The following is a 15,783-nucleotide window of genomic DNA, read 5'->3' as shown; positions in this document are numbered from 1 at the left end:
TCCCTCACTTTTTCCTACAAAAAGAGCAGAGTTGGATGCAGTTAAGGAAACACTGGGGCACTGGGGGTGTTGTCCGTATCTCTAGACAAACCTCTTCACTGCTCACTGATCTGGCTCTCCTGATTTATCACGCTAACGTGGCAAAAAGCTTCCCACTTCTTTTTTTGTACTACTATTTTGCAGACTGAATTGACTTAGCTAGTCAAATGCATGCTGGAACAAACAAAAGGAAAACTGCTGGAATGAATACCAGAGGGGAAATCACAGTCTAACAAGAGGCAGTTCTCAGACTGGCTTAGATGTACCATCAAATAACATCTTAAGCTATAAAATTCCCAGCAAGTTGACCCAGGAAAACAATTCTCATAGTAAATCACTTTCCTAATTTAACTTGGAATACATGACAATAGTAACAAATTAGTTACTCTTCTACAACAACTAAATAGACTCACAAGAATTAGGAGCTGAGAACTCCAGCTTGGAACATGTGTATCAATTGTTACACAGTGATCTCTTCATACATATTTCTTTATATACAACAAGTGGACCAATGATTTACAAATGTTCAAAATAGGCTGTGGTTTAAGCATACTTGTCTGTTGTTATTTTAAACTACCACAAACAATGTCAGCAGTTGAGACAGCAAATCTGACGATATATTCCATATACTGATTGCACAGTTAGAAAATGAAAACACTTTTATTTTATAGCCATCCTCTCAGGCAGATGTTACACATTTTATTTCAAAAGACTCAAGGCCCTCCAAGCTCCATCTCTTACTACTTCCTCACATTTTCCTTTCAAGAGAGTAACACATCCTGTAAAACCATCTTTAGATCAAGAATCAGCACAGACACCTCTCTTGAATCTTATGATAAGCCTTCTCATTACCCTGGTGCTCCCTCTGGTTCAGCAAAGCAATTCGTTCAATGCTGCTTTCAGAATGCTATGTGAATTACACCTAAAATTTAAAGTGAGTAAACCTACTCTCCAGTTTTTTCTGTGAATTCTTCTGCACCTGGAGCCAAGCCCTAAAAAAATCTGCATCACTGTACATAATTCAGTGTTATGCAATAAAATAACCTCTCATTATACTTTAACTCCAATTCTAAAATAACGTGGCAGTACATTGGTACATCAGCACTATATTGCATCTGATGACTTCAGGTGTTGTCAGGTGACAACATCACTCATGCTGATCTTATTCACTGTTCTGCACACCTCTGAAGCTGCATTTCTACACTGCACCCATCAGCAGGTGCCATGGTGTACCATCCCATTCCTTTCTCTAGATGGAGGTGCTACAGATAGTTCATGAAAACTTTCCTTTTTTCTCACCCATCCACAATACTTCATACCACAGAGAGAGAAAAATCTAGCAGCAGAATTGTTCAACTGATATTGTCTACTGGAGTCCCAAATCAAAGGTAGGGTTAATAACAGAATTATTTACAATTTTTGTAATTTTGTTACCTGGTGATAATAAAATATTTGCTGAAAGAGGAAATACAGATTTCTAAGCCTTCTGTTTATGATCAGCTTAATGAGCTGGCAAAACTTCATTCTTCTTCTTTGGAAAATGGACTGAAATGGCTATAGCAAATTCTGCTTAGTGCAGCCAAACTGCTCTCTGTGCTTAGAATACAGCTAGACCAAAGCTCCCCCATTTCTGGTTGAAGTTCAAATGTCACCAAACAACTCATTACCACACAACTGCTTTGAGATGCAGGATAAAATGCAGTGTTTTTATATCTTAAAAAGACCTCATTTTACTTCAAAAAAATATTTATTTCCACATTTTTCATTAAACATCTTTTGTTGAGATCCTGCAAACAATGCCATCTAACAAAGTGCCAATTTTTTCTTCCTGAGGAGTGATCTTGTATATCTGTGGGGAAAAAAAAAGAACAATAAACACACAGGCTGTGTAAGGAATAAAATGGATTGCACACATTCAAAAAACATGCACACAAAAGATTTCCCACTTTTTACATTAGAATCTTGTCTTGCAGGCCAGATAAATTTGGGAATGAGAAACTAAGCAAATTCTGAAACTGCAAGAAACAAGAGAAAGCAAAGAAACTGAATGAGAACAGTACTCTTAGATATGCTATGATCGGTCCAATTTTGCTGCTCTCTCCCACCATTACTTTCATTGAGGTGATCAAGAAGATGTAAACTACTTGAATTATATACGTGGCCTGGATATTCTTCAAGCATATTCCTCAAACACGTATTCTTCAAGATACCTTCATAGCATATGGCAATCTGTTAAGAGCACACAAGCCCTAACAGAACTCCTAGCAGCTAGTCAACACATTTTTATTTAGCCACCCATGTTGAAACTATTTGGGTATTTAAGACTATGAAATTCCTTAGGACTGAGAATTTGTTTTCAATTATATGCATATTTGTCTGAGAAAACAGGAAGCAAAAGTGACTGTATGGTAGGCACCAATCTGCAATTCATTTTTATGGTCCAACTTCCTGATTATCTTAAAGAATTTGATGAATTAAAATTTGTGATGTCAGTGTGTGATGCCTGAAACTTTTTTTCCAGAGTAACAAAATTTTTAAAAATCAAGTTTCATTTAAAAAAGCCCCGAAGTTTACAATCATGCTAAAGAAATAAAAACCCTATGTGAAAATTGAGATATGCTATCAGACAATTACATACATTATTCCTTTTATTAAACCCAGCCATCTCTTTTGGTTGCATACCTTTTTAACTTTGGCAATGTCTGTTAGCTGGGGAAGCTCATCTAGAGAAACCTGTTGGCCTTCTACTTGAGATGCTATATCTTCCAGATTTACTGTTTTTTCTCTGTCTACAACCAGAACAATGAGTACTGCTGTGTCACTGTCTGAAATGCCAAACTTTTTAAATGCATCTGAAATCTAGGAAAAGATTAAAAACATCAAAATGTTACACTTATTACATCAAAATATTCATGTTCTTTGCTACGTCTTTTCAGTTACTGGATCAAATAAACCAAAATAATAAATTAATGCATTTTATCTTAATGGAACTCTGAAAATCAACAAGAGATATCAGCATATTCGTGTTATTAAAAATAACAGTAACTTCTATTAGTTTGCTAGGTTAAGCAGATAACTACACTTGTCTGGCTGCAAGGCTATTAGCAAGTTTCTCTGGCAAAAATGACATTTGAAGAGCGTATCTTACATTGTTGTTTGGTGAAAGGTTGAAGATAATTTCTGCATTGAGAGTTCTGGTCTTCATTTTACCTATCTTGTGTAGATGAACCGCTTTGTTGGCTGCCACAAGAACTTGAAAAGGATCTACGATCTGTAAAATACAACCAAAGTTAAACAGAAATTCAGCATAGTATTTTGGACTCTGGTCAAAATAATGACCAACTAATTTTGATAGCCTAAGTCCATAATCATAAAAGCGAGCAGTACAACTTAGCAGTTCTTGTTCTTCCAAAGTCAATGGATTATTTGCTGAGCGGGACAATCATTAGAATCATAAAGGTTGGAAAAGATTGCTAAAATCATCTAATCCAGCTGTTCTTGCATCCTTACCCTTACCATCCTTACCATGCCCACTAACACACATCCCTCAGTGCCACATCTCCATGGCTACCAAACACCTCCAGGGCAGTGACTCCACCACCTCCCTCCTTACCACTCTTCCTAATATCCAACCTGAACCTGCCCTGGTGCAACTTGAGGCCATTCCCTCTTGCCCTATCACAGTTACATGGGAGCAGAGGCCGACTCCCATCTTCTCACAGCCTCCTTTCAGGCAGCTGTAGAGAGCAATAAGGCCTCCCCTGAGCCTCCTCTTCTCCATACTGACCCATCCCAGTTCCCTCAGCCGCTCCCCATCACTCCTGTGCTCCACACCCCTCACAGCTCCGCTGCCCTTCTCTGGACACACTGCAGGGCCTCCATGTCTTTCTTGTAGTGAGAATCCCACAACTGAACACAGCACCAAGGTGAGAGAATCACATTTACAACAGAGATTACACTCTGAAGTCAGGTTACTCACACTACTAAAAATGTCAGCAAATTACCAGATTCAAATCTTTTTCTTTCCCCTCCCCCACAACCGCCTCTCTGCTAACAAAAAGGCCTTCGTTCAGAAAGCAGTCATGAGTTTACAGAAGCAGAAAAGAAACTTTTAGCAGATCACGCACCAATCACTTCGGAGGTGCCCGTTCCCAAGCCAGCCAACGGCGCGGCTCCCCGCGCAGCCCCGCGGCCTTCAGGGCCGTGCCGCAGCGCAGCAGGACAGCAAAGCGCCCGCTCACCATGGCAGGGTTTATCAGCGCTCCTTCGATGGATCCTTCCACGGCCTTCCTCCGCAGGGCAGCGGCATTCCGCACGCGGTTGAAGAGGAGCAGGGTGACGCAGCGCTCGGGGAACAGCTCCAGCGGGTGCGTGAGGTGCATCCCGCAGCGCCGGGAGGACGGCCGGGCACACGGAGCAGCGCTACTGCGGTCTCACATAAAACAGCGCCGTAACAACACTCCCCTCCACTCGAGACGGTTTCCAGCGGCGGCTGGGCTGAGCGGCCTCGCAGCCGGCTCCTCCTCCCCTCCCGTCGCCCCGCCTACCGGTCCCGGCGCCGCCCGCTCGCGGCCCTCCCGGACGTGCGGCCGCTTCCCGGCGGTGGCATGGAGGGGGTAGAGGCGTACGGCTTCTCGGCCGCCATGAGCGGCGCCTTCCTGCTCTCGTCGCTGCTCTTCGCCGCCGTCAACCGCCGCCTGCGGGAGCCCTACATGGACGAGGTTTTCCACATCCCGCAGGCGCAGGCCTACTGCCAGGGCCGCTTCCTGCAGGTGGGCCCGGCCCTCGGGGCCGCTTTCTTAGGGGCGCCTCCGGGCGGCAGCTGTCGCTGTCGGCTCGCGGCGCTCGGGATGGGTGATTGCTGTAGGAGGGAGAGGGGAGCTAAAGTCGCGCGGAAGGGCGGTCCCCGCCGTGCCGTGCCTGGTTGCTGGTGCCTGAAATTCGTTAGACATCCACATTAACGAGAGTGGTGATCCTCCCCCTCTGCACTGTCCCGGTGAGGCCACTGTTGGAATATTGTGTCTGGATTCTGGGCTCCCCAGTGCAAGAAAGACAGGGAACTGCTGGAGGGAATCCAGCGGAGGGTCACAAAGATGACTGGGGGCCTGAAGCACCTACCTTATGAGGAAAGGATGAAAGACCTGGAGCTTTTCAGCCGGGAGAAGAGAGGGCTGAGAGGGGATCTCATCAGTGTTAATAAGCACCTACAGGACGGGAGTCAGGTCAGGAACAGGCTTTTTGGTGGCAAGCAACAGTAGAACAAGGGGAAACGGGCACAAACTGGAACAGAAAGTTCTGTACTGACACAAGGAAGAAATTCTTTACTGTCAGAGTGAAAGAGCACTGGAACAGGCTTCCCAGAGAGGTTGTGGAGTCTCCTTCTCAGGAGATAGGCAAGATCTGTCTGGACGCCTATATGTGTGACCTGCCATAGGGAACCTGCTTCAGTAGGAGATTGGACTCAATGATCTCTAGTGATCCCTTCCAGTCCCTGCAATTCTGTGATTAACAAATCAGAGCAGAGGTTGGAATTACATACCCAAACCCTGCTGCACATCTGTGGGGTGGTTTTTGTGTGACAGCAACCCTCTGATGCCTGTCTCCCATTCTGCAGTGGGATCCCATGATCACCACCCCTCCAGGTCTGTACCTGCTGTCGGTTGGTGTGGTGAAGCCAGCAGCCTGGCTCTTTGGCTGGACAGGCAGTGTGGTGTGTTCCACCGGCATGCTCAGGTTCATCAACCTCCTCATCAGCGCTGGCAACTTCTACCTGCTGTACCTGCTTCTGCTGAAGATCCATCAGAAAAATAAGGTACAAAGTAGGATTGTTTTATGTACCAGTACAAACAATTCCTTGACTTCGTGTGTTTACTTATTTGAGCTACTCTCTGTTTCATATAATTGCAGGTCAGTTTCACCAAGGAGGTACGTGCCTTTTATGTAAAAAAAGGAAAAACATATTCTCTGTCTGAGTTTGATCCTCTAAAAATGTACTCTTATGTATATCAATAAGTGGTCCCAATGAAACATGGCCTCAGGTTAGGGGAGTTGGTCCTGCCCCTCTACGCTGATGGGAACTCACCAGGAGTACTATGTCCAGATGTAAAGTCCTCAGTACAGGACAGATGTGCACCCATTGGTGCACATCTGGTGGAGGGCCATAAAAATGATAAAAATGATCCAAAGGATGGAACGCCTCCACTATGAGAACATGCGGAGAGCTGGGGCTGTTCAGACTGGAGAAGACAAGGCTGATAGCGGCCTTCCTGTATCTGAAGGGGGGCTGTAAGAAGGAAGGGGACAGATTCTTCAGCAGGGTCTGTTGCGATGGGCCAAGGGGAAATAGTTTCAGACTGAAAGAGGGGAGATCTATGTTGGGTATAAGGAAAGCATTTTTTTAATAAAAAGGGTAGTAAAAAACTGGAACAGGTTGCCCAGTTATGTGGTGGATGCTCCTTTCTTGGAGACATTGAATGTCAGGCTGGACCACCCTGATCTAGCTGTGCATGTCCCTGTTTTTTGAAGGGGAATTAGACTAGATGACCTTTAAGGTTCTGTTCCAAGTCAAACAATTCTATGAAATTCTGTGAAATAAAACTTGAAACAATTTGCATGCAAACTTGTCCAAAGGATAATAACTAATTTAATTGGTTAGGATTCTCCACAAAGCTCTACCTGAATGAAGCCCTGTAAACCACGTTTGAATCAAAATAAGTTCTTTAGAAAAGGTACTACATTCAGTGCCAGTATTAAGTTGGAAAATAATGCAAGTTGAAAAGAACTCTAGCCCCATGGAAAAGGGCCTGGGGGTTCTGGCTGATAGCACATTCCGTGTGAGCCAGCAGTGTGCCCTGGCAGTCAAAATGGCCAACTGTACTCTGGGGTGCAATATGCCCAGCACTGCCAGTGGGCAAGAGGAGGGCTTGTCCTTCTCTGTTCTGCCTCACCTCCAGCACTGGGTGCTGTTTGGGTGCTGCAGTATCAGAGACGTAAATCTATTGGAGTGTCCAAAGGAGGGATATGAAGTTGGTGAAGGGTCTGGAGGGAAAGATGTATGAGGAGCGGCTGAGGTCCCTGTGTTTGCTCAGCACAGAGCAGAGGAGCCGAGGGGAGGCCTGATGGCGGCCGCAGCTCCTCACAGGGAGCGGAGGGGCAGCACTGAGCTCTGCTCTGTGTGACAGCGACAGGGCCCGAGGGAACGGCATGGAGCTGCGTCAGGGGAGGGGCGGGAAAAGGGGCTCTGGAAAGGCTCTGCATCACACCGTGTGGTGGGCACAGAACGGGCTGCCTAAAGCAGTGAGCATGGCTCCAAGCTATTGGAGTTTAAGAAGCGTTTGGACAACACTCCCAGAGCTATGGTTTGATTTTTGTGTGATCTTGTGTGGAGCTATGAGTTGGTGATCCTTGTGGGTCCCTTCCAGCTTGGAACACTCTATTCTTCTATGAACAGTTCAAGTTGGGAGAGGTCTTGGGAGGTCTATAGTGCAACCTCCAGCACAAAGCAGACAAACCTTGAGATCAGACCAGGTTGCTCAGTGACAACACAACCTCAGTGGGCAACCTGTTCCACTGCTTGACTGGCCTCATGATAGAAGACTGGTGATTTTTTTTTTTTTTTTTTTTTCCCCACATCCAGTCTGAACCTTGTGTTTCAGTTTATACCCATTGTCTCTTGTCCTCCAACCAAGCACTGTTTGAAGAGCCCAACTCCCTTTATCTGATAACTTCCTCATGGGTAGACTGCTGTTCAATCCCCCCCAAACCATCTATTTTCTGGGCTGAGCAAGGCCATCTCCCTCAGCCTCTCTTCTAAGGGCAGGTGCTTCTGCATTTTGCTGTCTTGGTGGCCCTTTGCCTTTGCTCCAGTTCAGTAATGCCTTTGTCCCATTATGGAACACAAAACTGGATGTGGTATACTAAACACAGCATGACATACATGGAATAGAGAAGGATAATTGCTTTCCTTGACTGCTGCTACCTTTTGCCAATGCAGCTCAAGAGGCTGTTGCTGTTCTTTTGTGCCAGGACACAACTGTGGTTCATTTTCACTTTGCTGCCTCCTGAGAACCCCGGCTCCTTTTCCAAAGTGGATCCTCAACTTCTCCATGCCAAGGCTGTGTCATTGCACAGATTGCTTCCCAGATACAGGCATTTACATTTGCTTTTGTTGAATTTCATAACATTTCTGTAACTTTATTCTCTAGCCTGTGTAGGTCAATCTGAATGGCAGCCCTGTCCTTGAGTATATTGTCTGAGTCATCGCAGGTCAGTGTTACTGCACTGTGTACTCTGTTGTTTCAGGTCACTGAGAAAGATGTTAAACAGGACAGGTCCCAGTAGAGATGCCTCCAGTATTCTTACCTTTGGACAGAATTTGATACAGCCCATTTTTACCTGTTTAGCTGTCCACCCATACAGACCATAGCAGTTCAATTAGGATACAAGACAAATACAGTTGTATTTTTGAAGTGTTGAATCATCTACCATTGCAGTAGGTAAATTTTTTTCAGTGGTTAATGGCCTAGTCAAAGTCTTTCAACTTAGTGAAAGTTCTTTAGTTTCACTTTTTATCCATAAGAACATGTTTGCTGTTGCCCAATTCCTTTACTGTAAAGGACGTATTTTCTTACAGGAGACTCACGTGCTTTTAAGCACATGGTAAGACACCAAATTAGGTCAAATTCAATAAATTGTTTCCTTTTTTGGAATAATTGATTTTATGTTTGGAGATCGAAATATAATTATAAGAAAACAAAAGATTTCTTGATAATAGTACTACCATGAAAAATTGTGTTTCTGTTGTTGCTGCTTCTTTGAGCTGAGTGTTTTCTCTATTCTCTTTTCTTTATGGTGGCGACTGTTTCATCCAACATTGCATCCTTCAGAAACATCATGCAGCATTTTTTAATGTGAATTGCATCATATTGTGGAGTGAGATAATTGGCAGAAGTTTTAAACAGTATGATCTCCTATCTTCTTTAAAGTTTTTTTTGTTTTTTTTTTTTAACTTGTGAATTATGATGAAAATAAACAATAAAAGCTGCACCCAAGATTAGAAACTTGAGCTGGCCATTTAGTGAGCTGGCTTCAAAAGACAAAACAGCACGGTGTGTTTTGCTGTCTTACAAACAGAATGTGATAATGAGATTGCAGCGGCATAAAGGACTGAATTTTTTTTCTTTTTCCCATTAATGTATTTTTTTCTCCTAGATGTGGGAGCAGTTACAATCCCACCATGATTTTGATGTCACAAGTATGTGAACCCCCGATGTAGAAAAGGAGTTGGTGTATTTTCTTTGCTATGTATTTATCTCACCAGTAATAAAGTTTGATGGTTTTGTTTGTCTTTTAACATTTTATTGTCCAGCATTCTATATTAACATAGCAGGAGCTTAACAGAAATGTAGCATATGTGGTCATACAGCAACGGAATCAAAGGGTGTAAGGAGATGCTATGTTGTCATAATGGAATTCTCACAAATATATGTTTTTTTAGTTGGAATTACTAATCATATTTCTCTGCTTCTTTTCTAGGCTGTGTCAGGTTTCCAGAGAATCTTGTCTTCGTTAACTCTTGCAACATTTCCCACCCTTTATTTTTTTACATTCCTTTATTATACGGACACAGGATCAGTATTTTTTACTCTGTTTGCGTATTTAATGTGCCTTTATGGTAACCATAAGGCTTCAGCTCTGCTTGGATTTTGTGCTTTCATGTTTCGTCAGACAAATATCGTGTGGACAGTTTTTTGTGCTGGAAATGTTGTTGCAGAAAAGCTAAATGAAGCCTGGAAGACAGAGTTACTGAAAAAGAAGGATGAAAGGATCTCTTCCATGAGAACATCATTTTCTGATCTGACCTTAATCACGCGATTTCTTATTGAATATCTCATATCTCCTAAAAACTTAATTACACTTATTGCTTTAACATGGCCATACATTGTGTTAGTAGCTGCGTTCTTCGTTTTTGTCTTCGTCAATGGTGGAATAGTTGTTGGTGACAGAAGTAGCCATGAAGCCTGCTTGCACTTTCCCCAGCTGTTCTATTTTTTGTCCTTTACTCTCTTTTTTTCCTTCCCTCATTTACTGACCCCTGCTAAAATCAGGAAATTCCTGCAGTCATTGCGAAGGCACCGTGTGCAGTACATCCTAATCGCTGCCGTCTCTTTGTTCTTTATTTGGAAGTTTACCTATGTTCATAAGTATTTGCTAGCAGATAATAGACATTACACATTCTATGTCTGGAGAAAAATCTTCCAAAGACATGAGCTTGTAAAATATGTGTTAGTTCCAGCCTATATATTTGCTGGCTGGAGTTTTGTTGATACAATAAAATCAAAATCGATATTCTGGATCTTAATGTATTTTGTATGTTTATTATCAGTCACAGTTCCCCAAAAGCTGTTAGAGTTCCGTTACTTTATTTTGCCATTCTTAATATACAGGCTCAATATTCCATTCCCACCCGTCTATAGACAACTTGTTGAGTTGGCTTTTTACACTGTTGTGAATGCAGTAACATTTTATCTTTTCCTAAACAAAACATTCCAGTGGCCCAATAGTGTAGAAATCCAGAGGTTTATGTGGTGACTTTTTTTAACCTTCGTACCCTTATGGAAATCCAATTCTGTTTCAGAACTGTGGGCTCTGGAACAAAGTACCATGTTTTGTATTATATGTGGACTGTTTTGTTTTTTTTTCCCCCAGAGGACTGGAGAAGGAATGAAGTTGCTTATGTTCTTGGAATTGAATGGGATGTGTTATAATGTGCAGATACTGAATTTCTGAACTCCTAGAATTAACAAATTTGGTAGGAGATGAAATTTGGGAACACTTAACAGTAATTAATGTGAAACATGGGAGATGTTTACAGTCATTCTTCATTATAATATATTATCTAATGTACTTCAAGATATGATAGTTTATGTTTCAGAGGTTTATCTTTAAAACAGCATGCTTAAGTGTTACGCTGGGATGCATACTTCTTTGAAACAGGCTGCTTCCATCTATGCCTGCTAGAAGTCAAGGTATGAAGCACTGCTCAATGATAACGTTTTCAAAAACACCTACATCCTACAACCTACTGAATTTTCTGGATTTTTTTCTTTGGTCAATAAATGCTTACATGAGTTTTGCAAACAGAATGTTGGCTCTTTCATCATTAGGACGTTTTGGAAATTCTATTTCAAACTGATAGTTAAAAAACACAGTGGAGGCTGCCTGCATGTAATTCTTTAGGGGAATAAATGTTACTGTACAACAAAAGATAAATTGCAGTTGATACTGTAGCCTATTAGAAGGGGATTAATTTACGTGTGTCAGACTGAAACGTGTTGTTGCACAATGGAATGCAGTACGATGAATGCCCCTTGAAATAATAGGGCTTTTATGTCCCAAAGTTCTGTGTTCAGTTTGTATCCAAGTAGGATATGAGTGTGCTTCCAGTTCCAAATTGAACTCAGTGTTTCTAAGATCTTTGACTTGTAATCTTACACAATTACTAATGGCCCTACTGAATTGTTCTTTTAAGTGCTTTGCATAAATGTGCAAATTTAATGGAATTAAGGGGAACATGTATTTTTTACATGGGCAAAAAAGAATGGTTGTCATTTGTTGTTGTTGGTTGTGGGGTTTTTTTTGTTTTGTTTTGTTTTTAAAGCATTCAGTGCATTATTTTCAGAATAAAAGAAGGCTGTAATGATTCCTGTCGGCAAATGGCTTTAATGAGGCTAGAAAAAATTCAAGTTAACAGTTAAGCAGTTTTTATAAACATAACATGTTGTGGTGGGTGATTGAATGTTTTGCATACTGTGTAGCATCTCTAAGGCCTCTAAAGTACTGTAGTCCCATCTGAGCAAACTGTTGTCACCCCTCCAGTCACTTTAAAAGCCAGTGCTGTGGAGTTACTTACTGGTAGTGGTTCTGTTACTTTTTTTCTTTACTGTATGCAAATCAATAGTCTGGCTCTGAGACCTTCCCATAAGGAATGTGGTTATCTCATCCTCCTGTCCAATGCAACCCTGTTTCTTCCAAGGAAACCTTAAAGCCCACTCAGTAAGTGGGTTCATTTAAATTGCATTTGAAACACTTTGTAGAAAGTTACTGCTTTCTTTTTTGCCTTGTTGCCAGGACGGCAATTTGTTGGTATTGTGTATTAGGAAAAGCCGTTTTTTGATCACTCTCCATTTGGCTTTACCAAATTGAAAGGCCAAGAGAAGTGCACTGGGTTGCTTTTCAAGAATCTGACATGGTTCTTGTGGAGTCCAGGATGCTGTCCTGTGCTGTGATTGTACTGTGATGGATTTGGGGGGAAAGTTTTGCATGCCTCTTGATCCAATTCTGCTTTTGTAAAACGTTATCATAAAAACATAAACAAAGTAAAGAGCAGAGGCGTGTTTCAACTGCATTTCCATCCTCAAATGGTAGTACTGAGCAGGTTAGAATGGTAATGTGGAAAGGGTAGGGATCTGGCTAGAATTTTGACCTACCTCCTAGACCTGGTTTTGTTTTGTTTTCCTGGCTTTATATACAGGAGCAGGTGTGCACTGCTTTAACAAGATGAAGAAATTCCTGTACACCAGTCTACAGTTGTTGTATTTTGTCCAGGATGACTATTGATGCTGGTATTTGAATGCCCCATATAATCAGCTCTGTTAGGACAGTGCTTATGCTTGTCTATTCAACTGAGGTAGCAGCCGTGTTTCAAATGGAAAGAAATGAGTTTTAATACATATTGTATTAATGCAAGTATGCATTTCTTTTAAAGGCAAGCAAATGCAGAAAGCCCCCAAAAGTTAGAGCACAGTGCCTTTCTGGTGAGCTCTACATCACAATATACTGTGTGGAGAGGTCTCTGTGAACTGCTTTACTAGTTTGTTTTCAAGAATATTGTAAGATGGAATAATATTTTATCAGAGTTTTCATTTAACTCTCCACTTATTCTCAGTGCTTTCTGTTAAGGTTAAGTTTAAACAAATTTTTACAACTGGGAAAATGCATGAATGACAGGAAAGGAGCAGGATGATGGGAATGAAAACAGGAAAGGAGCAATTTGTTGTTAAAGGTATTTTAACTTTTGCTGGTGATTTACAGGTGAGACTTTACAGGTAATATTCAGTGTTAATATGATTCAGTTTTTCAGAAATCAAGGTGATTGTAACTACACCATCATTAGTCTAAAAAAAAAGGCTTAGATTCATTTTTTTTCAGAGATAGAAAGAAGGGAAGTTCTCAATAAATCAAAATGCAGAACTGAACAGTCACAGTGTGACTGAATTGTTTTGATGACACATAATGTGACTTAATGTGACAGTTCTTAGAGTTATATAGAGGTGCTTATTTGAGAAAGTAGAAAGTTTGTTTTCAAACTAAGTTTGTAAATTGTATTCTCTGTTATTTGTGTGCGTTTTGTGTTTTTTGCCTCTTCTGTTCTTTAGCAACATGTTTGTATTCAAAATTAGCACGAATTTGACACCATAAGCAACATGTACATGCTGAAATAGTTTTTACTTCTTACTCTGATAGTGTGTAGATGGATTCTTTCTGCTGAAAATCCTGCAGGAAGAAGTCCTCTACTCTGATTTTTGTTCTGTTAGTGCAGGTTTGACTTTTTTCAGCAGGTGGCAGACTTGTGCCATCGTGTTCTGGTGACCCACGCTCAGCGGAATGCTGCTGGAAATCACAGCGTTGGGGTTTAAGCATCACTGCTTGCTGAGAACTGGGAAACTTCAAGTCTGTCATGGCTGATTGCTTGTTTTAGTAACTAGCTTAGCTAAAATAGCGTTGTATTTAATTATCAATCTATATAGTATGATATATTTCAGGAGAAGAGCTATTTTTTTCATCTTTAAAATGTCTCCTTTTGATATTTTTTCTATTTATAGAGTTTTCATATCTGGTCTTAGAGAACAAAATGAAACTTGAAAGCTTGCTGTTGAAACATCTATTTTACAATGTAATAATTGCTTCGAAACTTACATGGATTTTCTTCTGCTGTTTTATTACTGACTTTTCCAGTATTCTTTTTTTCTTCACATAGTCTATCCATTGCCATATACATACATATATAAATATATATATATATAAATAGGCCAAATTGAGGAAAGCAAAGAAATTCTACTTTTGAGACTGACACAGTTGCTCTTTTTTGTTGGATGATGAGCACATGCAGTGCAAATGTTCAAATGGCTGTTAGCCCCATAGTGGTTGACATACTGTATTTTAAATGCATCATCTACTTTCTGTGTTGTGAAAAATCTGAACCCAGAGTCCATGGAATTAATGTGTTTTTTTGTCTATATTTACCATTTTGTTGGTTTGTTGTTGTTGCTTTTTTTTCCTCCTCCTAAAGAGCTTTGCCATCCTTGCTCATCTCTTGTTAGGTAGGATAGGTTTTTCTCTTTGTTTCAGTGACATTTGTTTGTCAGCTGAGACTTCTTTTATTAAAAAAAAGATCCCTCTTAAAAGTATGTTTTAGATGGATCCAGAGAATTGACTTTTACTAGCAAACATCATTTTGCAAACAAAAAGAATCCCTGCATGAGACTGAAATGCTAAAGCAGTTAGCAACATATAGCTCAAATGCCATTAATTCGTGAGTTCTTGGCATTGGGCTTTCTGCTTAATCTCAGAGCATGTTCAGAACCTCAGGCTGTTCCTTCAGCTCCAGGAAAAGTTGGATTATAAGAGCAGGAATCAGAAGGGAAAGGATTGGTACAGGTAACTGCTGTTGCTCTCAGAGTTGTGAAACACCAGCTGGAAGGAGAGGCTGCTGGTTGCTGGTAGAACAACATTTCTGAAACAGGAGGACGAGTTGGTTTATCAAATAGTGTTTCTAGTACTTGGATGTGGATTTATAAATAACTATCTTAATGTTCTCAAGAAATGTTGTGAGCTTACTTGAACTGCAGCTGTATGTCAGCAACGGGAAAGGAGTTCATTGCCCAGACACTGCTGTTTTTGTAAAGCAAAAATTGTCATATCTTAAAAAATAAATACTCCTAAAACAGTCTTCTTGTGTGTTTTATTTCCTGGTTCTATGTAGATGTTAATTGATACACCGTGCATTTAATTGGAATTGGCATGAACTGGCTTGAATGGTAGCACTGTGCATCTTTTCAAGGATGTAATTGCAGAAATTTGTGTCCTTAGCTACCTTCTGATCTCCTCTAATGAGATTACATTTCCATATTTTCATATCAACTCTCCTAATAGCATTGTCATAGAAATAATGCAAAAGGAATGGTTGTGGTGATTATTGCTTCCAGGACTCTCTAATTTTAAGGCACTGCTTCAAGCCTGCGCATTTCATGCATGTAAATCATGCTGCATTTTCTTGGGTTCCCATCAGATCTCAAACAAAACGTTGCCTGGTTGAATTTAAATGTAAATGCTCAAAAGAACAAAGGAGCACAGGCAGGAATATTACCAATTTCAGAGATAGTATTTTGCCCCCTGGGTCGGTGCTGAGCAAATGGCATGGTGGTGGTGGGTGGGAGTAAGCACAACAGAACTGCAGCCCTGGTGAAGAGCAACCTGGCTGATTTTAGCTAACATTTTCTTTGTTGCAAATGGGATTCCTTACTGCTGTGTGCACTTGTGCACAGCTACAGCACTGCATGCTTCTCATTACCAAGGGGATTGTTTTATGTTAGTAGCCCGCTGCGTTGTGGCCTTCACCTGTCGTGAAGATGGGAACTCATCTGCCAGACATCTTGTGAAATCTATCTGCTGTTGAGAGCTGCT

General features: G+C 41.2%; 2 protein-coding genes across 4 annotated transcripts; one reads left to right on the top strand and one right to left on the bottom strand.

Moving 5' to 3' along the window:
- Window positions 1-492: 492 nt before the first annotated feature.
- TPRKB (TP53RK binding protein) lies at window positions 493-4,421 on the bottom strand. The gene is made up of 4 exons (XM_048964854.1): window positions 4,281-4,421; window positions 3,188-3,310; window positions 2,722-2,898; window positions 493-1,888 (listed from the first exon to the last, which is right to left on the bottom strand). The coding sequence occupies exons 1-4, from the start codon at window positions 4,419-4,421 to the stop codon at window positions 1,805-1,807; spliced, it is 525 nt and encodes a 174-aa protein (XP_048820811.1). The 3' UTR covers window positions 493-1,804.
- A 225-nt stretch (window positions 4,422-4,646) lies between these two features.
- On the top strand, window positions 4,647-15,023 carry ALG10 (ALG10 alpha-1,2-glucosyltransferase). Of its 3 annotated transcripts, XM_048964802.1 has the most exons (4): window positions 4,647-4,811; window positions 5,654-5,851; window positions 8,244-8,304; window positions 9,574-9,589. In XM_048964802.1, the coding sequence occupies exons 1-3, from the start codon at window positions 4,647-4,649 to the stop codon at window positions 8,250-8,252; spliced, it is 372 nt and encodes a 123-aa protein (XP_048820759.1). In that variant the 3' UTR covers window positions 8,253-8,304; window positions 9,574-9,589. The 3 variants fall into 3 exon arrangements, with proteins under 3 accessions (XP_048820759.1, XP_048820739.1, XP_048820749.1); XM_048964782.1 differs by lacking the exon at window positions 8,244-8,304 and having other exon boundaries at window positions 9,574-15,022; XM_048964792.1 differs by lacking the exon at window positions 4,647-4,811 and having other exon boundaries at window positions 5,749-5,851; window positions 9,574-15,023.
- The last annotated feature ends 760 nt before the right edge of the window (window positions 15,024-15,783 follow it).

This window comes from Lagopus muta, chromosome 1 (assembly GCF_023343835.1).
Source record: "Lagopus muta isolate bLagMut1 chromosome 1, bLagMut1 primary, whole genome shotgun sequence".
NCBI classification, from domain to species: Eukaryota; Metazoa; Chordata; class Aves; order Galliformes; family Phasianidae; genus Lagopus; species Lagopus muta.
Note: the sequence above shows the minus strand (reverse complement) of the source record. Positions and strands in the feature narration are given on the sequence as shown.